We start from the raw sequence: 26782 nt of genomic DNA on the forward strand, positions 1-26782 counted from the left end.
CTTTAGCTGCTCCCAGGATGCACTTGGGTCCGTCCTCCTCTATACCCCGCCCCCAGCCACAGCACCTCAGTTTGAGTTGGTGCCCGGCCGGAGTCGGGTCACCTGCGCAGGGGGGCTGCAGGAGCAGCCCCCAAAAGCTTTCTATTTTTATTTAAAAAAAAAAAAAAGAGCCTGTTAGATTTTTATTTTAAAACAGAGTCTCTAGTGTGGCAGCGACGGGCTGTCTATGCAGACGCCCACGCTGCCGCTCTCCTTCCCCGCTGGCGCCGCGACGCCAGTACTGCACTGGGGATCGCGGCGGGAGGCCAGAGTCCGTACTAGCCGGACTCTGGGTCCCTCCCTGGACTGCTGCCGGAGTCGCCGGGGACAAGGTAAGCCGCGAGTCGCCGATTAGCGGTGGCTCGCGGGTATTGCCTGCACATGCAGTCCTTTGCCCCCGGTCCTAGGGGACAGACCGGGGGCCGCTAGCGGTGGCGGCGGGCTCCCCCTCTGAGGAGGAATAACCCGTGGGACCACTAGACCACCAGGGATATATGGCAAGCGGGATGCCGGCAAGCCCTGGGGTTAATATGCTAGCCAGGGGAGGAAGCCTTCCCTGTCAGCGGCTCCTCCCCTCAGCTCAGCGCGCCTTTCAGCACGGAGTCTGGCGTCGCTGAGCTGCAGTTACACGGCCACTCCTCCTCTGAGGTCTCTGGGGGCCATTTTCTACAAGTGGCAGCGCAGATCTTCAGGGAGCACGCGGACCGGTCCCCCTGTACCTCTCCCCTGATTAAGGACAGCGTACACAGCACTATAGCCCTCCCAGACACTGAATCTGGGCAGGTTGATTGTAGTGGAAAGGTGCAGTGAGTATATCTTCCTGCATGGTATGTGACTTTTGCTAGTGCTGCCTGTCTGTGCTTATTTTCCGCTTACTGTCAGCTTATACCTATCCCTTTACTTCTCCTACAAGCCCTACAGGTGTGTGGGGGAGGGGCGTTTCTGCAGACCTCACCTATATAAATCACGTATTTGTGAGGTCCGTCGCATACAGTTGTGTGCTACACAGTGCCGTATTGTGGGCTGTTGTTTAGCACACCGGTGAGTGCGTTTTCTTCTGCCCTGTTGCCAGATATATTTTTTGACTATATAATATATTCTGTCATGTCAGACGAGGAGGTTGAGCGGTCAGTGGCTCCGGTGTTGGCCTCCTGCGGACGCTGTTCTGCAGGAGTAGATAGAGCGGATTTGTCACAGGATGGCCTGTGTAGTCGATGCCAGGTGGCTCCTGGCCCATCCAGACCTTCTCTGGCGCAGGAACCACCGTGGGCGATGTTTTCTCAAGTGCTGGTGTCTATTGCGGACCGTCTGTCGGTCCCGACTGCTCTCCCTACTAGGGCGTTGCCCCAGCCGACCATCCCCCATTCCCCGGGTGTCCCGCAGTTATTGCGGAGTCCTCCTGGGTCTCAATCAGTAGGTCCCTATGCGGGGTTGCCTATGTAATACAGGCTTCCCCTGTGCCGCAGCAGCCTGTGGTACCTTTTCAGGCCCCTATGGCGACTCCTCCACCATGGGTGGATGTGCTCTCCAACTCCGTGCAAAATTTGGCGGCCGCTTCCTTGGCTTTTCAGTCAATGTTGCAGACTGACATGCCTTCTAGGATTTCAAAACGCCCACTCATGACACGGGCTGCTCAGGTATCGGACTCAGAGGGTTCCTCAGATGATGGGGAGGTCCCTGATGACACTGACTCGGACGCCTCGGTCCAGGAAATGGATACCAAGTCGTCCATTAATGTGCGAGCACTAGTTAGGGCGGTGCGAGCTATTCTTCTTATAGAGGATGAGGCACCGGTTCCTAAGTCGAAGTTTCTTAGTTTAAAAAAGACTAAGGTGGCTTCTGCGGTGTTTCCCCTGTCGGATCAGTTGACGGATCATATGGCGGTAGCTTGGCAGGTGCCCAGTAAGAGATTCCTTCCTCAGAAGCGGTTGGCTTCTAATTACCCCTTCCCTGAGGCACATTGTAAAAAATGGGAAACTCCACCGGCGGTGGATTCCCATGTCACCCGTTTAACTCGGGGCGCCACCTTACCATTACCGTCGATATCCTCGCTGAAGGATCCCACGGACAGGAAAGTTGAGACTTGCTTAAAGTCTATTTACTCCCTCTCCGGGGCGGTGGCCCGACCGTCCATGGCCATCTCTTGGGTGGCCAAGGCCATTGAGGGGTGGGCCAATGCATTGGAAGATACCTTCCCGGACGGCGCTCCGGATGTCCAGCGGGCGTTGTTGGGACAAATGAGGGACGCTGCTTCTTACATTGGAGAAGCTTCTTTAGATGCTAGTCTGCTGACCTCGCGGGTATCGGCTGCAGCGGTGTCTGCCCGCCGATCCTTATGGTAGCGGTCCTGGAGAGCGGACTCTGATTCAAAGAAAGGTCTGGAGGCCTTACCTTTCAATGGGGAATTACTATTTGGTCCGGACTTGGACAAAATAGTGGACACCCTGGCTAAATCCAAGTAGGCCTTCCTCCCTTCGGCGGCACTGCCTGCTAAGGTTCGGAGTTCGGCTTTTCGTTCCTTTTGGGTTCAGGGTAAGGTGAAAGGTCAGTCCTTCCCGAGACAGTCTGCGAGTAAGACTGCCTCTAAACCCAAGAAGCAAGCCTGGAGTGCTCGGCGCCCTTCTTCCAAGCAGGAAGATAAACCTGCGGCCTGATGGGACGGGCCTCCCTCTGGGGGACCTCAGAGTGGGAGGCCGACTTCTTCTATTTGCCCAGTGCTGGCACAATACCACCACGGATGCCTGGGTTCGAGAAGTGGTCTCCCAGGGGTACGCCCTGTCTTTTCGGCACAGACCACCCCACCAGTTTTTCTGCACAAGTCCTTCTCAGGACAAGACCAAGGCGTTACAGGTTCAGGAGGCTATAGAGTCCTTGCTGAAAGCAGGGGTCATTGTTCCCGTTCCTCTATCACAACGAGGGACGGGGTATTATTCGTCTCTGTTTCTGGTGCAGAAACCCAATGGTTCTCATCGCCCTATCCTCAACTTGACGTCTCTGAACAAATTCCTCAGAGTTCCCAAGTTCAGGATGGAAACGTTACGTTCCATCATTCTGGCGATGGAACCGGGGGATTACATGGTGTCCCTGGACATCCAGGACGCCTACCTCCATGTTCCGATAGCATCTTCACACCAGCGGTATCTGAGGTTCGCTATCCTTCAACACCACTATCAGTTCCGGGCGCTACCCTTTGGTCTCTCCACGGCACCGAGGGTGTTCACGAAGATTATGGCGGTCATGGCCGCACATCTTCGGAACCAGAATGTACGGCTGCTGCCGTATCTGGACGACCTCCTGTTGCTGGCGAGCTCCCCGGAGGTACTGCTTCAACATCTCCACCTGACGATTGCTTGCCTGCAAGCACACGGGTGGTTGATAAATTGGAAAAAGTCCTCCCTGATTCCATCACAGCGGATGGTTCATTTGGGAGCCCTGCTGGATTTGCGTCAGCAAAGGATCTTCCTGACTCCAGAGAAGGTCGCCTCCCTACAGCTGCGGATACGCAGTTGCCTGAGCCGTTGCCGCCTGTCGGTCCATTCGGCTATGAGAGTTCTGGGGTCCATGGTGTCGACATTCGACATGGTGGAATTTGCCCAGTTCCATTCCCGGCCCCTGCAGGGGCTGATTCTGTCAGAATGGAACGGGTTACCTCACCGGATCCGCTCTCAGGTGCTGGTGTTGTCTCCGGACGTTCGGCAATCTTTGGCTTGGTGGCTTCAGACAGCTCATCTGGTCGAGGGGTGCCCATTTTGGATTCCGGACTGGGTCCTGCTCACGACGGATGCCAGTCTCCGGGGTTGGGGGGCAGTGACCGGCTCTTGGTCGCTTCAGGGTCGTTGGTCAGCGGAAGAAGCACTTCTCCCCATCAACATCCTGGAACTGCGGGCAGTATACAGGGCCCTGCAGTCGTCCGGCCCCGCTCTTCACGGAAGGGCGGTACAGGTGCAGTCCGACAACGCCACCACGGTGGCGTATATCAACCACCAAGGCGGAACTCGCAGTCAGGCAGCGATGTCGGAGGTGTCTCGTATCCTGACTTGGGCGGAGGGTCACATTCCAGCGATCTCGGCGGTCTTCATCCCTGGAGTCCTCAATTGGGAGGCGGACTTCCTCAGCCGTCACGATGTGCATCCCGGGGAATGGTCGCTTCACCCAGAGGTGTTTCAGCTACTCGTGGACAGGTGGGGACTGCCGGAGCTGGACTTGATGGCCTCCCGTCACAATCACAAGTTGCCCGTTTACGGGTCAAGGACAAGAGACGCAGGCGCAAGTCTGGTGGACGCGCTGTCGGTGAAATGGACGTTTCACCTGGCGTATCTGTTTCCTCCGATATCCCTGCTTCCTCGGGTTCTGCGGAAATTCAAGCAGGACGGCGGCATGCTCGTGCTGGTAGCTCCGGCGTGGCCCAGACGTCCTTGGTACTCCGATCTCAGGAGCCTCTCCATCGACGCTCCGTACCTTCTTCCTCAGCGTCGGGACCTGTTGTCTCAGGGGCCCTGCCTTTACCCGGATCTGGGTCGGCTGTCTTTGACGGCGTGGCTCTTGAGACAGCCGTCTTGAGGTCTCGGGGCTTCTCCAGTTCGGTTATTGGTACCATGCTCAGGGCACGCAAGCCTGCTTCAGCACAGATTTATCAGAGTGTGGCACACTTACTTTCAGTGGTGTGAGTCCAGACATTATGATCCTCAGGTGTTCCGAGTTTCTAGGATCTTGGAATTTCTTCAGTCAAGATTGGATCTCGGCTTACGCCTTGCATCTCTGAAGGTTCATGTGTCCGCCTTGTCCGTGTGGTTTCAACGGCGGATTGCAATACTACCAGACGTTCACACCTTTTTCCAAGGTGTTCTCAGGATCCAGCCTCCCTTTGTGCCTCCTGTGGCTCCTTGGGACTTGGCGGTGGTGCTACGGGTCCTGCAGGGTCCTCCGTTTGAGCCTCTTGAGGCGGTGGAGCTCAAGTGGCTGACATTTAAAACGGTTTTTCTCCTGGCAATTGCTTCGGCCAGGAGGGTGTCTGAATTGGGGGCGCTTTCCTGTCGCCCTCCTTTCCTGATTTTTCACCAGGACAGAGCAGTGCTCCGCACTCGTCCAGAGTTTTTGCCCAAAGTGGTCTCGAAGTTCCACATTAATCAGGAACTTGTTGTGCCAGCTTTTCAGTCCCCTGATCTTTCAGCTGGTGAGACTTCCTTAGATGTGGTCCGGGCGCTTAGAATTTATGTAGACCGGACGGCTTCGGTTAGGAAGTCTGATTCCTTGTTTATCCTCTTTGGTTTTCACAAGAGGGGTTGGCCTGCCAACAAACAAATGGTAGCCCGTTGGCTTCGTTATTTGTGAGGCTTATGCACAGGAGGGCTTACCTGTGCCAGCCTCTGTTAAGGCTCATTTCACTCGTTCTGTGGGTCCCTCTTGGGCTGCTAGACGTGGCGCTTCTGCTGTTCAGCTGTGTAAGGCGGCCACTTGGTCTTCAATTCAAACGTTTTTGAGGTTCTATGCGTTTGACACCTTCGCCTCTCAGGATGCATCCTTTGGGCGCCGGGTACTCCTTTCAGCACAGGAGCGTCCCCGCCCTTAGTTGTACTGCTTTGGGACATCCCCAAGGTCAACCCTGTGGACCCCCTATGGACCCTGAAGTAGAAAACAAGAGATATGGTAAGAACTTACCTTTGTTATCTCTGTTTCTACGAAGTCCATAGGGTCCACAGGGCGCCCGCCCTGACGCACCTGGCTTCAAAGGGGCTGTGTGGCTGGTCACCGGTTTTCCGTCTCCCATTTCTGTGAGTATGGTTTCTTGTGTGTTCCAGTCTTCCTTCTCTCTGTTTAGTCTCCTCCTCCGGCCTTGGCTGCTTACCAACTGAGGTGCTGTGGCCGGGGGAGGGGTATAGAGGAGGACAGACCCAAGTGCATCCTGGGAGCAGCTAAAGCTTTAACTGCGTGGTGCCCACGGATCCAGATCCAGCTATACCCCAAGGTCAACCCTGTGGACCCTATGGACTTCGTAGAAACAGAGATAACAAAGGTAAGTTCTTACCATATCTCTTGTTTTTTTGTACTGAAATATTTCATTATTCTATTTGTATGCGGCAGCTATGTGTCACTCCCCTTTGATGCAGGGATTGATTATGACTTGGTTGGCAGATGCATTGATTGCTATGCAAAAGCTCATGCAACCTGCCAAAATTCAAACCCTGTGTTGTCACTTTGGTGATCTGAAGCTGCTGTAAACAGTGTTTTATTTTTTTTGGGAATAGGGGGGTGGCTGTTTACAATGCAGATCTGCCATCATAGTAACTAGTGCATCCATCATCCATGCTGGACTCATTGCTGCATGGTAAGTTGTTTTATTTTCAGAAACTGTTGTAGGTGTTAAAATCCTGTATTGTAATCTGGGAACTCAGAGAGAACATGTCACTTCTACTTTCTTACTGGGATTTTGACTTCATTGCACCTGGGTATTTATTTATTACCAGTTATTTATGTAGCGTGCACACATTCTGCAGCGCTTTACAGAGAATATTTGGCCATTCACATCAGTCCCTGCCCCAGTGGAGTTTACAATCTATAGTCCCTATCACATGCTAACACACACACACTAGGGTTAATTTTGTTGGGATCCAATTAACTTACCAATATATTTTTGGAGTGTAGGAGGAAACCGGAGTATCCAGAAGAAACCCACGCAAGCACAGGGAGAATATACAAACTCCACACAGTTAGGGCCGTAGTGGGAATCGAACCCACAACCTTAGTGCTGTGAGGCAGTAATGCTAACCTTTACACAGTCTGTGCTGGGTAAAAATATTACAACATTTAGAAGAACTGTGAAGTCATTGAGTGGAGCCACCACTACAAAGAAAACTGCACACTGATTTTTGGACTAGAGAGTAAAGTCCTGTGATGCCTCTATCCATTTCACTTGAAATAGTGGGCAGTGTTACAAAATCACTATAATATGCCAATGTATGACCTGCTGAAGGATTGAATTCGTGTAGCCAAGAAGATCTGTTCAGAATTGTTTCCTGTTTGTGTGAAAATACTGATGGGGGATATGTTGTATAGTAATTCTGCCACTAGTAGCCAGAATATACTGTAATATGCAACTGTATAGCTAATTGCCTTGAGAAACCTGGAAATGGTAAAGTAGTAGCTCTCTGTGATGTCGCCTTTATGATTGGTCCATTCACTGAAAGAATAAGGAACAGAAGTCTCCTCACCTAATAAACTTATGTTTCTCACAAAAAGACATTTTCTTTATCCCTTGCTCTAAGACAGGGGTGGGGAACTTTTTTTCTGCCGAGGGCCATTTTGATATATATAACATTATTCGTGGGCCCGGTTCGGGCCACGCCCCCCCCCCCGCGTGATGTCACAAGGGGCGGGGCCACAATTGCCGGTGATTACAGCAATGCCCGGAGCATCCTGAGGATGTCCTGGAGAGCTGTAAGGGCAGCGGTGTGACCGTCTGAAGCATCCTAAGGACGCTCCAAGCGGCACTGCTGCGCATAGATTCCGGCTGCAGGGTGCCATTCTAGACACCCTGCTGGCCAGATAAGGCTAGCATAAAACCACTCCGAGGGCCAGACCAAATGATTCCGGGGGCCTTATACGGCCCCCGGTCCTGAGGTTCCCTATCCCCGCTCTGAGACACCAGATTAATATGCGCAGTGCCACTGGTACGTGCATATTCTGCAAATCCCGAACAATCCTGTAAGAACAGATGTTTTTATTTACTCCTTTCAAATTGTAATTGAATGCTTTCTTATTTTGCTGTCGCCTATACCTCTTCCTGTTCATTCCTGTATTTGGTGCAGACACTCCTCGTCAGTCAACAAAAATGTAGTGCAGTAATACAAACAATAGCACCAGTAGAATATTTGTCACAACTTCATAGACTACAAATGTTTTACAGTCAGAAAAGATTCAAGCAATGCCAGAAAATGAGCGAAAGGCCAAGGCTGTAGCTGTTAGTGCCAGCAGACTTCTCACCCAAGAAGAGTTCAAGAAAATTCGTATTGCACAGATTGCCAAAGAAGTAACTTCTGCACCTGGTAAAGCGGAGAAGAGGAAAAATATTGAAATAGACAGTGATGAAGAGAGCAGGTCTGTATTATTTTCCGCCATAAAGGATTTGTTTCTATGTATGTCTACAGTTGATGAAAATGACTTGACCCATCTAGTCTATACTTGTCCATTTGTAATTGTGTTAGTCTTATATTTCTGTTTTAGCCGAAGTTGTGTTTAAGAATGTTTATGCTACACTGTTGTTACAACCTACAGTACTGCAGTAGTTGTTTTGTTCTGAAACGTCTGTGTTGAGCTCTGCATGTGCTGTGCAAAAAAAAGGTTTGATATTACAGTACATGAACATGTGCTTTAGATGTGTTTTTCATGTATATATTTATTTTTTTGAGAAAGCATAACTGGAAAGGATCATTTGATAGCTGTAGGCCTAAGGGGAAGCTACATAAGAGGAAATGGTATGACATGCCGCCGGACCTAAGCCCGGCTGATGAAATACCGATGCTGGAAGTCCGGCAGATGAAGATCCCGATGGCGCCTGGTAACTCTTGATCAATGTGATCAACTCAAAAAGTGCCAAAATAGGTTCAGGAGACCAGCCTTAGCGGGAAACAGGTTAAAGCTTAAAAATTACTATCAGCCAACCTAGTGCAAGATTGTATGTTTGTCCGTGTGATAGGGAATATAGATTGCAAGCTTCACTGGGGTGGGAACTTATATAAATGTCTCAAATATTCTCTGTAAAATGAGCTGCAGAATAGGTGTGTGCTACACATATAACTGTTGAATAGATAAAGCTCTATGGGTAGGTCAAGCTTGCTTATATTAAATAAGGCCATTTAATGCATAATGCTGTGACATTTGAATGCTGGTAAACACCATTTTCTATTCGTTAATTTCTGTTAAATTTAGGTGCCATTTATTTGTAGTTCGCTTAATTCATGTCGTACTCCCATGTTGTTGAAATGGTCAGTATTTTACTATATTATATATTAACTAAGGGGGGTATCCAATCCCAACATTGTTCGGGCGCTAATGGATTCCCCGGGGCTATCCAATTAGCTCCAAAGTGAACCCAATGCCGGCACTTATCTGGGGCTTTTTCATCCACGATAAGTGCCGTTTTTTCACCAAAGGCAAAAACACATATCGCAGACCCTATGTGTTTTCGTGAGATATATCCTATTATTTAGTTCGAAATAATAGGTTAGGGTGAAAAAAAACATCGGCTTAAAACGGGGATAATCGGTGAAAAATCCCAGTTTTTCGCCGATCGCAGGGATCAATTAGCGTCCGAACAATGTTCCGGGCTATTTGGATACCGCTCTTTTATTTTTGATTAGTTTAGTTTAAACATTATTATATTAAGTCTCCATTTTGGAAAGGACCTGTTGATTTCTGTATCTATGCTTTTTTCTAGTTTATTCTTTTTCAATAGAAATAGACACTATTTTTTGTAGATTGTCATTCTACAAGTTAAAATATCCTGTATAAAAGTAAATTTCCTTAAGTCTTATTTCTCATACTGACTTACCACAATGATTATATATCTTGTAGAGGGGAATTGCTTTCACTCCGAGATATTGAGCATCTGCATAAAAAGCCAAAGTCTGACAAAGAGACCAGACTTGCAACAGTTATGGTGAGTGTGTAACATTTATTGTGTTTTATATAGTAGATTTTTTTTTTTTTTTTTGTATGTGTTATGGTAATTTGCTGTATAGCTGGGTACACACTAGACGACGATATGTCGTCTGATCAATGGGTAACCATCGAGAAGTCTCAGGTTTTAATATAATTGGTTCAGCAATACTAGTATTTGTTATTTCAGAGAAGAACAGAGAGGTAATTTGTTCCTTTTTGTCTTCTCCATATCATTACACCATCTATGGATAGTGTAATGAGCCTCGCTGAGGGAGAAGAGTAATGAAGTGTAATATCTTCCTCGCCCAATAGCAGAGCTCCCATGTCTCACCCGCTTCTCCTCCTGACCCATTTCCTAGTATTTACCAGACTCTGATCAGTGATTAGCGTGCCAACAGTGTCAAGGATTTCTGGTCGGGAGCAGGGCACCGATCAACAGAGAGCCAGACATAAATGCTTGATCTGGGGATTATTATTGGTGGCATTGTTTTTGTTAAGTTACTTGTATAGTGCCAGCATATTCCCTTGTTCTTTATAATTGGGAACAATCACTCTTTTTCAGCCATTTTGACAGCAGCCAAAGGTTTCTAACCATGCCACCGCTCTCTCCATAATCCCTGCACTACATGGGTCTTTGGCCCTGATTCAGACCCACTCGCGAGCGGCTGTCCGCTCGCAAGTGGGTCGATGTTGTGCACTGCGCATGCGCACGACGGCGGGAGCTCCATCGTGCGCATGCGCCAGACGCGACGAGCGAAGGACTTTCCTTCGCTCGTTGTGTCTGATCAAAGGGGGCGTGCTGTCGATGTTGATTGACAGCACACCCCCTTTGGTGGGCGTGCCGGGGACGTGCCTCCCTGACGGGGCGTTCCCAAGGGAACGCCTACTGTCAGAAGCCAGCACACTGACATCACTAGTGATGTCAGTGGGAGTGATTTTGGCTCTGATAGAGCCAAAATCACTCCGGGCCTTGCGGTTGAAAACCTCAACCGCAGGCTCCGGCTCACAGTTTCGATGGTCGCGATGGTCACGACCATCGCGGCCATCAAACTGCACGCTTGTATAGGCTGTGGGTGGTGACCCACAGCTATACGAGTGTCCAGGAGGACGCTCCAGAATTATGGAGGGCGGCCCTCATTCAGAGCGTGCGCTCTGCTCAGAGCATACGGCTCTGAATGAGGGCCTTTGTCAGGGAATTTTGTCTAACTGGACATAAGAAATAATAGAATCCACAGCATTGTAGTGCAGAATCCCACTGCAATACAGTGATACTTCAGGTCCCAGAGGAATATTTTCCCTGACACATGTGCCATCTCTATTTTTGTGTATATTGCCCTGTATGTGCGTCATACTAAATGTATTGCTGGAGTGATAAGTGTCCCTGAATGACATGGAAAAAAACACATTTTCGCAACGAAAATGTGAGCTGCTGTGGTAAGATTTCCTATCACCTTATGAAAGCTTTATGAATAGAGTCCTAAGTACAACCTTTAGGGGTTTATTTATCAACCAGTGGAGAAGTTGCCCATGGCAACCAATCAGCTTTAAAGTAATATTTATTAAGTACAGTCTATAAAATAATAGGTAGGAGCTGATTGGCTGCCATGGCCAACTTCTTCACTGGTCCGCTTCACTGAGTTTTTCACTGCTTGATAAATAAACCTCTTAAGCTTATTTGTCTCCGTCCTGCTTATCCATTCCAAACAGAAATAAGGGTCTGTCTCAGTGAAAGAAGATCATCAGTCCCTTGTGGATGTTCCCTCTCTAGTAAGGGCGGCTAGATCTGTTCTCCATATGGAGGAAGAGGAGCTGTCTCTGGCATCTAAGGAGCCAATCTTTAGGCGTCAGTCGGTGACTAAGGATTATTTCCCTCAGTCTGGGCAGCTGTCGAATCTCATGTCTGAAGCATGGGATACTCCTAGTAAGCATTTTCATGCCACAAGGAATATAACCTCTCTGTACCCATTTGCTCCAGGGGTGTGTAATAAATGGGAAGTTCCCCCAACGATAGATGACCATGTGACGAGATTAATTTGGAGCGCTACGTTACCCATTCCTGCAGCATCCTCTTTAAAAGAGGTTATAGATAGATAGATAGACAACTTGATAATCACTTGAAATCAATGTTTTCACTATCTGGAGCTATTACCAGGCCAGCTATGGCTGTAGCTTGGGTGGCCAAGGCTATGGAGGATTGGATGAAATCTCTGGAGGATATTATAGTTGATCCAACCAAGGAGCAGCAGTCCCTTGTCTGCCAGATGCGGGAAGCAGCTATGTATACGGGGGAAGTGGGAATTGACGCAGGCATCCTGCCTTTCTAGGGTCTCTGCTAACTCTACTGCAGCCCGTAGAGCCCTTTGGCTAAAGACCTGGAAGGCGGATGCAGGGTCTAAGAGGCTCTGGAATCTTTGCCTTTTGCAGGGAAGGTACTGTTTGGACCAGGGTTGGATGACATAATGACTACTTTGGCAATACCGAAGTCTGCTGAATTGCCATCTACGTCTACCTCTAGGAGGTAGTCGTCCTTTCGTCCACAGGGTAGGACAAAGAAACAGTCCTCTGCCAGACAGTCAGTCCCACAGGAAGCCACAGCCCAAAAAATATTGGTCAACTAAACGCTCGGCTTCCAAGCCAGACGGTAAGCCTACGGGCTGATGGGGCTTGCCTCCCCCTGGAGGATGTCTGGGTCGGAGGCCGACTTTTACAGTTCTCCCAGGCCTGGCAGCAAACCACTACAGATGCCTGGTTGCGAGAGCTGGTCTCCCAGGGTTATGCCCTCACATTCCTAAGGCTTCCCCCTCAGAGGTTTGTTGCTACAAACCTTCTTGCAGATCTGGTCAGAGCTTCAGCCTACCGGGATTCTATTGGGGCACTTCTGAGGTCAGGAGTCATAGTCCCCGTTCCTGTGATTCAACAGGGAAGGGGTTATTATTCAAATTTATTTTTGATTCAAAAACCCAATGGGTCACACCACACTATACAGAATCTGAAGTCTATCAACAGGTTCATCAAGGTGCCCAAATTCAGTATAGAAACTCTAGGGTCAATTATGCTGGCGATGGAGCGTGGAGACTTCATGGTCTCACTGGACATACAGGATGCATATCTGCATGTCCCCATTGCAAGATCCCACCAGGTCTTTCTCAGGTAGATCAGCAACATTACCAATTTCAGGCTCTACCCTTCGGTCTGGCCACAGCCCCTCGGGTATTTACCAAGATAATGTTAGTCATGAAGGCTCGTCTCAGAAAACAAGGAGTCAAGATACTGCCATATCTAGACGACCTCCTGATATTGGCACAATCTCAGGAGATGTTCGTGTTATCTACGGGTGACCATAGTCTGCCTACAGGAGCACGGTTGGGTAATCAATTAAGAAAAGTGTTTTCTTTCTCCAACTCAGCAGATGGTGCACTTGGGGGCACTGCTGGAGTCTCTGCACAATCTTGTCCTCTGGTAGAAGAATCCTCTGCCCACATGAGATTGTAGTGCTACAATCTACTTTGAAAGCAAACCGTGTCAGTTCACTTGGCTATGCAGATACTGGGCTCCATGGTAGCCATATTCGACATGGTGGCTTCTGCACAGTTCCACTCCAGGACCCTACAGCTGTGGATCCTGGCCCAGTGGGATGGTCAGTGTCATCGGATAAAGCATCAAATGATTTGCATCTCACCAGATGTTCGTCTCTCCCTTGCTTAGTGGCTGGAGACGACTCATTTAGACAAGAGTCATCCGTTATGGATCCCAGAATGGTTACTCCTCACCACGAACGCAAGACTGCGAGGATGGGGAGCAGTGACGGGTCATCACACCTTTCAAAGAAGGTGGATGGTCCAGGAAAGCTCGCTTACCAATAAAATATATTGGAGCTTCGAGCAGTGTACAAAGCACTTAATCTGGCACAGGACCTTCTTCTGGCAGGCCTGTCCAAATTCAGTCCGAAAATGCAACAGCAGTGGCCTATATAAATCATCAAGGAGGCACACGAAGTCCAGCAGCCATGAGGTAGGTGGCAAAGATTCTGCTGTGGGCAGAGGGCTATCTTCCAGCAATCTCTGCAATATTCATCCCAGTTGTTGTCAGCTGGGAGGCAGACTTCCTAAGTCACCAGGACATACACGCCGGAAAATGGGCTCTTCATCAGGAGGTGTTTCAACTCCTGGTGGACAGGTGGGAATTACCGGACGTAGATCTCATCGTCATAACCACAAGGTCCTCAGGTATGGGTCCAGAACAAGGGACGCCTCAGCTGCCTACATGGATCCTCTGGCAGTGAGTTGGAACTTCAGGTTGGCATACCGGTTTCCTCCAATCTCCCTCCTCTCAAGAGTCATCAGAAAGTTCAAACAGGAGGGAAGCAGGATGATGCTAATAGCCCTTGTCTGGCCCAGGAGGCATTGGTTCTCCGATCTGACACGTCTATCTGTAGACAGTCCACTTCCACTGCTTCTAAGACAGGATTTGCTAATGCAGTGTCCCTGCCTTTACCAGGATTTACCTCGGCTGGCTTTGACGGCATGGCTCTAGAGTCGTCCGTCTTAAAGGCCAGAGGTTTCTCTGCTTCTGTGATTGACTATGCTGAGAGCAAGGAAGCCAGCTTCTCACATCTATCAGAATTTGGCATTCATTTTTTTTTTGGTGTTCCCACAGATAATGACCCTAAAGTTTTTTCAAGGTATCGAGAATACTAGGTTTTCTTCAGGCCGGATTAGACTTAGGTCTTCGTCTGGCTATCTTGAGAGTCCAAGTTTCTTCTTTGACAGTTTGGTTCCAGCACAAGTTTGCTCCTCTGCCGGATTTTAGAACATTCTTACAGGGGGTTTTGCGGCTGCAACCTCCATTTCTCCCACCGGTGGCACTGTGGGATTTGTCTTTGTTTTTCAGGGTACTGAAGTTACACCGTTTTGAACCCTTGGATAAAGTGGACTTAAGATGGCTGGCTGCGAAGACACTTTTTCTTTTCGCCATCTCTTCAGCTCGCAGAGTTTCTGACTTGGCAGCATTGTCATGATGTTCTCCATATTTGATCTTTCATCCAAATAGAGCAGTCCTCCTTACCAAGGCGGACTACCTCCCAAAGGTTGTTTCCCGTTTCCATATACATGAGGTAATTGTAGTCCCGGCCTTCAAGTCTTCAGACCTGTTTACAGGTGAAGCTTCCTTGGAAGCAAACAAACAAACGTTAGCTCACTGGCTTCATATGACTATTTGTCACGTCTACTGTATACACAGGATGATCTCCCTGTTCCTAACAAGGTGACAGCACATTCCACTTGGTCTGTTGGACCATCGTGGGCGGTAAAACATGGCGCCTCGGCTGAACAGCTTTGCAAGGCAGCCACTTGGTCTTCCGTTAATATGTTTATGAAATTCTATGCTTTTGATATGTTTGCCTCCTAGAATGCTTCCTTTGGGCGGCGGATTCTCCTCTCTGCGCAGGAGCGTCCCCACCCTTAAGGGAACTTCTTTAGGATGTCCCCAAAGTAGATCCTGTGGAACCTATGGAACCTGAAGAAGAAATACAGAATTATGGTATAACATACCTTGGATCATTATTTTTCTTCGAGGTCCATAGGGTCCACCGGGCACCCACCCTGACGCACCTGGCCTCAGTTGGGATTTGTTCTTCGCCCTTTTTTCACAGATTTCCTCCTCATATGTTGAGTGTTTCTTGTGCAATTTTTCTTCCTTCTCCACTCTCTCTTGCCTTTTAGGCTTGGTTACAAACTGAATGCCTGTGGCTGGGGGAGGGGTATATAGGGAGGAGGACCAGTGCCTGCTGGGAGATTCAAAGCTTTGCTGTTTGCATGGGATGCAATCCAACTACATACCCCAAGGTAGATCCAAGGTATGTTATACCATAATTCTGTGTTTTTTCTCACCATATTTGTCTTTTGAATAGGCTGGCAGAACAGACCGAAAAGAGTTTGTGAGGAAAAAAACAAAATTGAATCCCTACGCCAGCTCCACCAACAAGGAAAAGAAAAAGAATAAAAGCTTCATGATGATGCGATACAGCCAGAATATTCGCTGCAAGAACAAGCGTTCCTTCAGAGATAAACAGGTAATCATTACAGAATACATTAGCGAAACGCGTGTTCAGCACAGGCATTGGAAAATAAGCTTACTGTATCTTTGTTTCCAGATTGCCCTGCGGGATGCACTTCTGAAGAAACGGAAACGGCTTATGAAATAACTGCAGTTTATAATGTTACTGTGAAAATTAAAGACTTTTACATGTACAACTTCTACTACTAAAAAGCGGCCAAGTGCAAATTGTGCAACAATGGCAGTACACTTAATGCGTCAGTTTAAAAAAAAAAAAAAATCTAACTGGACCTAACCATGGATGTTGCTAAGAATGCTGATCCATCTGTTTTATTACAGACTACAACCTGTGATGTATCTTCAAAATACATGTTTGCTGTTTCTGTTGTAAGCCGTGATTAATTTTCTTTCATTTATGCATTATTATACTCTGTATAGATATCATGGTTTAGTGTTCACTCTAGGTCTGGCGCCGGACCTAGAGAAAGGGCACTCCGGCGCGCTCCTGAAAAGGGGGCGTGACCATGAGAAAAAAGGGTTGTCTTTAATTTTCATCACTCTTAGAGGCGTGCCAGGCACTTACGTACATGCAGGGGTGCACCCAAGCTCTTTGACTAGATGCTGGGCGCATGTCCCCGGCACCTATTCACCGGCGGTGATCGCTACACCACAGTTTTCCACACCCGTGGGACACTGCAGCCCGTGGATGGGAATGGCATTGCAGGCTGTTTTAACAGGCCTCCACGAAAACGGGCAGGGTGCGGCTCTCTGCTAAAACAGCCTAGTGGGAACGCTATGGTTTGCCATAGTGCTAAAGTATTATGCTTTGTTAAATACAGGGATAACTACTTGAAAATACTGGTAATTAATGATATGCAGTAATAGTAATCAGACCACACACTACCTTTTTACTTGAATCATAGAATATAATGTATTGTAGTGAGTGACTGACTTATTTATCGCTTACAAGGACACAGATGTATTTAGGATTCAGATATAGGTAATGTACATTATTTACTAATACTTCAAGTGCTAGACAAGCCATTGTTGGATATTCTATTTATATAGAATAACATGTTTTTCTGAACTGAATGATAGGCATGAAATAACTAATGTTTATACCTCACTAAACATGTCCAACAATACTCTCTCCTCCTCATACGACAACTTGATGCAGAGGAGCTTCTCTAGAATACTTGCTTCACAAACGTTGTGTACGAATCCACCAAGCCACGCACTGAGGTGGCTATTATGTTACACCATCTCAAATTACTGCTCCCATTAGTATCCAATTTAAATTTCAGACTGTCAGTTGTGGTATTAAAAACAATTTCTTCTTCGGGGTCAATAGTGATCCACAGGGATACCATGGGGCATATTATGGTTGGAAGACCAGGCACCAAACACTTAAAGCTTCTGCTCCCAGAATGTATATATGGAGGGTCCTCCTCCATATATACCCTGCCCCTAGCCATAGGACTTCAGTTGTTCGTTTGGTGCGGCAGGATCAAGGCGCACCTTTGTAATAGGAGGACCGCTCAGAGCAGTCCTAAGCTTTTATTTTATGTTTGTCTGAGTTGGCAGTACCAAGCATCTGAATTAAGACTCAAGTACTGCGACTCCATCTACCTCCGCCGGGCCGTGACGTCAGTAATTGTGTTTCTGATTTCGGCGGGTCGTGGCTGAGCTTAGCTAGCAACAATGCTGCATCCTGGACTGCACCGTATGCTCAGAGATGTCAGGTAAGGCGATTCCTCGCTTAAGAGGAATCGCGTGTGGCAGTCCTTGTTTTTGGTGTCAGACGCACCAGAAGCCGCTGATGTCAGGGCCCGGGATTGTCCGTCTCCTCACTACACCAGCATGGGCCTTATCGTTTGATGCCGGGGATTGGCAGCAGATGCTATCTGCTGCCACGAGGCCAGCGTACCTGGCTGGTTAATGCAGCTTAGGGGAGGTAGGGCGCTCCCTCGGCAGCTCCTCCCCAGACAGTCCCTACAAAAGGGTTTCACACGTCTGGGTTGCTCCGCCTACCCTCCATATGTATATGAGACGCTCACGGTCCACACTCAGTGCGTCCTGTAGCTATGGTCTCAGGAGGGTCTGGGTCAGTCTCCCTGTATACCTCTCCCTTGGTTAATGTATATGGTGCTCTATGTCTTACCATTCCTTTGCATTGTTGTAGTTGATTTAGAGCTGATTGTAATAATATTACATATGAATTGTATGTGACTGCTAGCTGCTGATTGACACTCTTTTATTTCTAAATCTGTCAATTATAACTATCACTGTTTTCTCTTTATCTTTTTGGGTGGAGGTTTCTTTGAGTACTACACATTCCATTAAGATTTTGTGAAGGCTGTCACATAACATTGCAATTATTGCCTTTATTGACCATGTCAAAAGATAAAGGGAAACAGGAGGAGGAGCAGCCTGTGCTGGTTCCATGTAAGTGATGTACGGCTTATGTGTCCTCTCGGGACGTAAAGGATGGTTTGTGTGTTGTCTGTTATAAAGAGTCACCTCACCAATCCAGCTTACTTGTCCCTGGACAAAAGCCATCTTGGGTTTCCTCTTGTTCCCAGGTTATGATGAAGGTTGTGGATCATATGGCTGCTCCTACGATGCCTCCTTTGATGAGGTGTCCACAGTATACTATGTTTGCACCTCCTATGCATCCTTCATGGAAGAATGTTTATGGCCATTCTAGTCAGAGTATTACACCATCTAAAGTTGATAACTTGCACTTTGGTCACTACCAGTCTGTTATCTTTTTTCAGTCTGCCCAACATATGGATTCAGACGCATTATCAGGGGAATCGGATGATGCACTGTGATCCTCTTTAGGATCCAGCTCTGGGGGAGAAGGATCATCCATCCACGGTGATTGTTCCTCCTTTGGTGAGGGCGGTTAATTCAGTCCTAGATATTCAGGATGATGTACCAGCTCATAGTAAGGCTCCGGAAGGTGGTCAAAACGGAGTTCCCTGTATCTGAACAGCTTACAGTGCTTATCGAGGAGGCATGGGGTAACCCTAATAATGATTTTATGTGAATAAAAGAATATCATTATTGTATCCCTTCCCACCTTCTGTATGTACTAAGTGGGAGGTACCTCCTGTGGATGCTCATGTAACACTTTTTATTAGAAATGCTCTATTGCCTATTCCATCAGCATTTTCGCTGAAGGATTCCACAGATAAAAAGATTGAAGCCTGTCTTAAAACAATATTTTCGACATCTGGAGCGGTTGCTCGTCCAACTATGGCTGGAGCCTGGGTTGCCCAAGCTGTTGAAGAATGGATAGGGGCATTGGAAGATTCGTTCCAAATGCTGCCAGAGAACAGATGATGAATATCTTCCACATATGGGAAGCAGCTTCTTATATGGGAAGGGCTGCAGTGGATGCTGGAATTTTAGCTTCTAGGGCATCAATAGTGGCACGCAGGGCCCTTTGGTTAAGATATTGGAAAGCTGATAAATGGATCAAAGAGGGCGCTGGAAGTACTGCCTCGCTATGGAAATGTACTTTTTGGAGCATAGTTGGATAATATAATCACTACAATGGCAGCTTCAAAATTTGCAGGTCTGCCATCTATGTCAAAGACTAGATCTAGGCAGGTTTCTTTTCAGTCCTTCCGTCCTCAGGGACGAGCAAAGGAACAGTCTTCCTCTAGGCCAACTAGTTTCCGCAAGTCTAAACGACAAACTAAGAGGTCTGGCCCGGCAAGACGTCCAGCTTCTAAACCGGACAACAAGCACTAAGCTTGATGGAGTGGGCCTCTTCCTGGGGGATCCCAGGGTGGGAGGCCGACTTCTTCAGTTTGCGGATTATTGGCATCAGACCAATACAGATGTCTGGGTCCGAGAAGTAGTCTCTCAAGGGTATGCCCTCACTTTTAGTAGACATCCTCCCCAGAAGTTATTTTGCACAGATCCTCCATCAGATGTGGTCAAGGCCTTGGCCTCCCAGGAAAACCATTCACTCCCCGCTGCAGGTGGTGGTGGTAATCCCGGTTCCTGTGTCTCAACAGGGAAGGAGTGGTTATTCAAATTTGTTTCTGGTTCGGAAACCGAATGAGGCTTATCGCCTTATACTAAATCTAAAAACCCTCAACAGGTTTATCCATGTACCCAAGTTTCGTATGAAATGGAGCCTGGGGATTACATGGATTCCCTGGACATTCAGGATGCATATCTGCATGTTCCTATTAAACCATTCCACCAACAATTCTTACGGTTTGCTGTCCTTCAGCAACATTACCAATTTCATGCTCTACCCTTTGGCCTATCTACGGCTCCCCGGGTATTTATCAAAATATTGGCAGCCATGATGGTCTATCTCAGGCGTCTGGGAGTCAGATTCTGCCATATCTGGGCAACCTTCTGATATTGGTACAGACTCCCAGTTATGTTAAAAAAACACACCTTCAGATGACCATAGCCTACAAAGGCATGGCTGGATAATCAATTGGAAGAAATTGACACTTTCTCCAACTCAGCAAATGGTACATCTGGGAGCTTTTCTGGATTCTCGGGCACAAAGGGTGTTTCTACCAGAGGACAAGATTGCGGATCTATCTGTGAATACGCAGTCAACGGGTATCCATTCTGTTAGCAATGCAGGTCCTGGGATCAATGGTATCCACCTTTGACATGGTGGAGTATGCTCAGTTCCATTCCAGGCCTCTACAAAGACTGATTCTCTCCAGGTGGAACAGACAGCATCACCTTATAAGGTCTCAGAGGATCTTTCTCACTCCAGAGGTTTGTCACTCCCCCCTGTGGTAGCCGAGAAAGGAACATCTACAAAGGGCACTTGTTCTTCCAAATTAGGTGCTTCTCACCATGGATGCAAGGCTTCGTGGATGTAGGGCAATGACAGGTCATCACACCTTTCAGGGAAGACTGACAAATCAAGAAAGTCATCTGCCAATAAACATTCTGGAACTGCGAGCAGTATACAGGGTTCTTGTTATGGCTGGCCGGACCAGATCCAGTCCAACAATGCGACTACAGTGGCCTACCTAAATCATCTGGGAGGCACAAGGAGTTATGCAGCCATGAAGGAAGTGACAAAGGTTCTGAATTGGGCAGAATGACCTCTTCGGCCATCTCTGGGTCTACCAGAGATAGATCTCATGGCATCACGCCACAACCACAAGGGTGGAACAGTAATACTGGTGGCTCTGGCTTGGCCCAGACGTCATTGGTTCACTGACATCCAGAATCTGTCCATAGACAGTCCATACCCTCTTCCTCTATGGCAGGATCTGCTAATGCAGGGTCCATGTCGACATCCGGACTTACCTCGTTTGGCTTTGACGGCGTGGCTCTTGAATCTTTCTTCCTAATAGCCAAAGGTTTTTCCAGTTCTGTAATTTGAAGTGGTTAACGGCAAAGACACTTTTTCTTCTTGCTATTTCTTCTGCTTGCAGAGTCTCTGATTTGGCAGCTCTATCTTGTCGCTCACCATTTTTGATTTTTCACCATGATAAAGCTGTTCTCTGTACATGGGAGGGTTACCATCCTAAGGTAGTGTCCTTTTTTCATGTGAATGAAGAAATTGTTCCAGCTTTTCAGGCTATAGACCTTTTCTGTAGATGAAGCCTGTCTGGATGTAGTTCGTTCTCTCCATATTTATGTGGGGCGTTTAAACTCTGTTAGAAAATCATATGCTCTTTTCGTATTATATGGTTTTCACAAAAGAGCATGGCCAACTAACAAGTAGACCCTGGCTCGATTTAGTTTCGTATGACTCTCTCAGGTGTACACACAGGTTGATCTCACTGTCCCAAACACGTTGACAGCACATTCTACTCTGTCTGTAGGGCCATTGTGGGCATTCCCTCGTGTTACCTCTGCTGAGGAGCAATTGTGCAAGGCAGACACGTGGACTTCTGTTCACACCTTTCTTAGGTTTTATGCCTATGATACTTTTGCCTCTCAGGATGCTTCCTTTGGGTGATGAGTTCTCCTTTCTGATCAGGAGCATCCCCCATCCTAGGGGAACAGCTTTGGGACATCCCCATGGCATCCCTGTGGATCCCTATGGACCCTGAAGAAGAAAAGTAGTGTTATGGTAGACTTACCTAGATAACTCCCTTTTCTTCGAGGTCCACAGGGCACCCACCCTGACGCACCTGGCTGCATTCGGTTATTTTATTTTGATCACAGATTCCCTCATCTTATTCAAGATTGTTTCTTGTGTACAATTGTTCTTCCTTCTCCTGCCTTGAGGCTTGTTAACTAAACTAAAGTCCTATGGCTAGGGGTGGGGTATATATATGGAGGAGTACCTGGGGCATTCTGGGAGCAGAAGCTTTAACATGTTTGGTGCTTGGTCTCCCAACCATAATATCCCCCATTGTATCCCTGTGAACCTTATGGACCTCGAAGAAAAGGAGTTCTCTAAGTCCTAAGGGATCATTTTAGATCTTAGGTTGGGATTTAGATAAACCATACATTTTTCTTTTGAGTCATTAAACATTTACCACTTGCAGAATTTATAGCCTATGAAAAGAACAAAACAAGGTTGTAATGAAGATAGTGTCGACCCATTCTGTGCTATTGGGGGTAGTAAGAAAATAGGAAAAAATAGGAAATTCTGCTGGAATCAAGAATAATGGAGCTAATTCTGTGCTGAACACTTACAGCCACATTCCAGTATAGACTAGGGATGTGCAGGCTCGGATAGGTTAGAATTTGCACGCCGAGTTCGGATTTTTCCCTCCAAAAAACGGAACTCAGAAAGAGGCAATTTGTCATCTTGCATGGACAAACATCATCATTCCTGGACTTTTGTCCAGGAATGATGATGTTTGTCCATGTAAGATGACTTTTTACCTTTTTCTGAGTCCCGGTTTTTGGAGGAATAATCCGAACACTGCATGCAAATTCGAACCTATCCGAGCATGCACATCCCTAGTATAGACATGTGAAATTCCACAACCAAATGCAGGATGAGGGAATTATTCAGGGGAACAGTTACCTCAGATCAGGCCCAAAGCTATTAGGGGTAAATTTACTAAAATGAGAGGTTTTTTAGAAGTGAGTTTTAAAAGTGATGTTGCCCATAGCAACCAATCAGATTCTAGCTATTATCTTCTAGAAGGTGCTAGTTAAATGTTAAGTAGAATCTGATTGGTTGCTATGGGCAACATCACTTTTAAAACTCACTTCTAAAAACTCTCACTTTAGTAAATTTACCACTTAGTGTCTAAAATGTGGTTTCTGGATTGGCTGGAGTAAACCTTTTTTATCTCAGTCATATGCCAATTAGTGACTGGGCCTGATTCAGAGATGACCACATATCACACAGCAGCTGTGCCATAATATGCTAAAACCACAGGAGACTTCTTGTGTAAATAGATGCCTCCTGCCAGCTTCTCTGATCCGCTGCTGCTGCTTCTGAGGACACCGCATCGGATCATCGACGTGAACATTGCTCATCTGAGTAAAACCCTCAGGCTACCCAGGATGACTGGGAAATTCACGCTGTTGAAGCCAGTAGCTTCAGCACGCCAAGAAAATGGGGCCAACGTCCCTATTTTTCGGAATGCTGACTGTCGTCACCACCAAATGCCAGCAGCATGTCAATCATGCTGCAGTGTTTAGACACTGCAAGCAACATTGCAGCCTCAGATCTATGCATGCACAGTGTAACTCGCATGTGCAGATATAACATTGGAGATGTAAATCATTGGGTTTGTGTACATCTCTGAAAAAGGCCCTACAGTATATGCCCACAAATATTTATGCCTGTGCTTACAAGATGTAAAGGATCCAAATTACGAGTTAAAATCAGGAAAATATCTTACAGATGTACACATCTTTGCTGCAGTTAGGCCAAAAAGGCGCTCTCAGCACACCAGGTCCCGTGAAACTGTTAGCGCCTGGTGTCTTTTTATATTTGTTTGCCCGAAAATGCGTCTCTCACAGTGTGATGTGACTAGGATGCAGACGACTGTGCTGATGTTAATAGCCAAGGATTCCTCACATGGTAAAATAAAAAACAAGAAAATTAATAGTTGCAATGCAGAGCAGCAAACTCCAAATCAGCCTATCTTATACTAAGCAATAATAGGAGGCTGACCATACTCCACCCCTCCCCCCTAATTAGGTAACACCCTCTGTAGTACATTTATGAGGTACACCAGGGAGTATGAGGGATAATACCATAATTTTTTTTCCCTAAATCTACTCCACAAGCAGAATGACTTCTACTTACCCAGATTGCAAGCATTTCTGTCAACTTTTAAAATTAAATTAGTTTTTTAACAAATGACAACCACTTCACACTGCAAGTCACACAGCACTTCTATTATTAAAAGACCCAAACCGTGCATAATCCAAAGAAAAGAGGTGCAAGATGGGATTGTCTTTGGGTTGTATATTAAAAAGGATATGCACAGTCTAACAATCCACTTCAGCAACAAGCACTGCCACTTTTGTGGCTGAAGTGTTTGGTTTGTTCAGGCCCGCACAAAACAAGCTACCAATGGGCTTAACAGTGTTGGTAATGATCACTTAAGGCAGCTAACAGTGATGTTTATGATCTCTTGTTTAAATTTGTGGCGCTTTGGCCACCTCCTAGGGGCTCTCAGAAGGACCCCCTCTGATATTAAATTTGGGGCACTTCGGCCGCCACCAAGGGGTTCTCAGCAGGTCCCCCTCTGCTGATAAATTTGCGGCGCTTTGGCCGCCTCTTAGGAGTTCTCAGCGGGTCCCCCTCTGCTTCTAAATTTGCGGTGCTTCGTCCGCCTCTTAGGGGTTCTCAGCAGGTCCCACTCTGCTGATAAATTTGCAGCACTTCGGCAGCCTTTTAGGGTTTCTGAGCAGGTCCCCCTCTGATAAATTTGCGGTGCTTCGGCCGCCTCTTAGGGGTTCTCAGCAGGTCCCCCACTGCTAATCACTGTGGAGCTTTGCCCACCTGATAGGGGTTTTTAGCAGGTCCACCTCTGCTGTTCTGTGCAACATGAGTGCGGTACTTCGGCCACCTCTTAGGGGTTCTCAGCAGGTTCCCCTCCGCTGATAAGTTTGCGGCGCTTCAGCCACCTTTAAGGGGTTTTCAGCAGGTCCCCCTCTGCTAGTCACTGCGGCACTTTGTCTGCCTGATAGGGGTTCTCAGCAGGTCCCCCTTTGCGGATAAATTTGCAGCGCTTCAGCCACCTCTAAGGGGTTCTCAGCAGGTCCCCTTATGCTGATAAAATTGGCGGTGCTTCGGCCTCTTAGGGGTTCTCAGCAGGTCCTCCTCTGGTAATAAATTTGTGGCGCTTTGGCCGCCTTTAAGGGGTTCTCAGTACATCCCCCTCTGCTGATAAATTGCAGCGCTTTGGCCGCCTCTTAGGGGTTCTCAGCAGGTCCCCCTCTGCTAATCATTGCGGCGCTTCATCCGGCTGTTGGGGGTTCTCAGCTGGTCCCCCTCTGCTGTTCCGTGCAATATCACTGCAGCACTTCGGCCGCCTCTTAGGGGTTCTCAGCAGGTCCCCCTCTGCTAATAAATTTGTGGCACTTCGGCCGCCTCTTACAGGTTCTCAGGAGGTCCCCCTCTGCTGATAAATTTGATGCACTTCGCCGCCACTTAGGGGTTCTCAGCAGGTCCCCATCTGCTGATAAATTTGCGGCGCTTCGGCCGCCTCTTAGGGGTTTTTAGTAGGTCTTCCTATGCTGATGAATTTGCGGCGCTTCGGCCGTTCTTAATGGGTACTCAGCAGGTCCCCCTCTGCTGATAAATTTGTGCTTCAGCCGCCTCTTAGGGGTTTTCAGCAGGTCCACTACTGCTGATAAATTGCGGTGCTTCGTCTGCCTCTTGTGGGTTCTCAGCACATCCCCCTCTGTTGATAAATTTACAGCGCTTCGACCACCTCTTAGGGGTTCTCAGCACGTCCCCCTCTGTTGATAAATTGCGGTGCTTCGTCTGCCTCTTGGGGGTTTTCAGCAGGTCCCTCTTTGCTGATAAATTTGCAGCGCTTCGGCCGCCTCTTAGGGGTTCTCAGCAGTTTCCCCTCTGCTAATCACTGCGTCGCTTTGCCCACCTGATAGGGGGTTTTAGCAGGTCCTCCTCTGCTAGTAAATTTGCGGCATTTCAGCTGCCTTTAATGGGTTCTCAGCAGGTCCCCGTCTGCTGATAAATTTGTGGCGCTTTGGCCACCTCTTTGGGGTTCTCAGCAGGTCCCCCTCTGCTAATCACTGCGGCGCTTTGCCCACCTGATAGGGGTTCTTAGCACGTCCCCCTCTGCTGTACCGTGCAATATCACTGCGGCGCTTCGGCCACCTCTTAGGGGTTTTTAGCAGGTCCTCCTCTGCTGATAAATTTGCGGCGCTTCAGCTGCCTTTAATGGGTTCTCAGCAGGTACCCCTCTGCTGATAAATTTCTGGCGCTTCGGACACCTTTAAGGGGTTCTCAGCATGTCTTGCTCTGCTAATAAATTTGCGGCACTTCGGCCGCCTGTTATGGGTTCTCAGGACCTCCCCCTCTGCTGATAAATTTGCAGCTCTACTGCCGCCTCTTAGGGGTTCTCAGCAGGTCCCCATCTGCTGATAAAGGTTAAAGCGCCGTAAATTTTATCAGAAGAGGGGGGCATGCTGAGAACCCCTTAGAGGTGGCCGAAGCATCGCAAATTTATCAGTAGAGGGGAACCTGCTGGGAACCCCTTAAAGGCGGTTAAAGCGCCGTAAATTTAAGGGGTTCTCAGCAGGTTCCCCTCTACTGATAAAATTGCGGCGCTTTGCCCGCCTGATGTGGGTTACTCAGCAGGTCCCCCTCTGCTGATAAATATGCGGCGCTTCAGCTGTCTTTTAGGAGTTCTCAGCAGGTCCCCTCTGCTGTTAAATTAGTGGCACTTCCGTCGCCTCTTGGGTTCTCAGCAGGTCCCCCTCTGCTGATAAATTTGTGGCGCTACTGCCGCCTCTTAGGGGTTCTCAGCAGGTCCCCATCTGCTGATAAATTTGTGGCGCTTCGGCCGCTCTTAATGAGTACTCAGCAGGTCCCCCTCTGCTGATAAATTTGCGGTTCTTCAGCCGCCTTTAAGGG

At 47.8% G+C, this 26782-nt stretch overlaps 1 protein-coding gene across 1 annotated transcript in view; it reads left to right on the forward strand.

Annotated features, from left to right (window-relative positions):
- The window catches only part of SDAD1 (SDA1 domain containing 1), a 46109-nt gene extending 29968 nt beyond the window's left edge, over nucleotides 1–16141 (forward strand). Inside the window, exons 19-22 of the mRNA XM_088456435.1 lie at nucleotides 7943–8133; nucleotides 9610–9694; nucleotides 15605–15766; nucleotides 15848–16141. Coding sequence (XP_088312561.1) covers nucleotides 7943–8133; nucleotides 9610–9694; nucleotides 15605–15766; nucleotides 15848–15898 — 489 coding nt within the window. The 3' untranslated portion in view covers nucleotides 15899–16141. The remainder of the gene's footprint in view (nucleotides 1–7942; nucleotides 8134–9609; nucleotides 9695–15604; nucleotides 15767–15847) is intronic.
- The last annotated feature ends 10641 nt before the right edge of the window (nucleotides 16142–26782 follow it).

The sequence above is a fragment of the Taudactylus pleione genome, unplaced genomic scaffold, assembly GCF_031769625.1.
Source record: "Taudactylus pleione unplaced genomic scaffold, aTauple2 ptg000703l, whole genome shotgun sequence".
In the NCBI taxonomy this organism is placed as follows: Eukaryota; Metazoa; Chordata; class Amphibia; order Anura; family Myobatrachidae; genus Taudactylus; species Taudactylus pleione.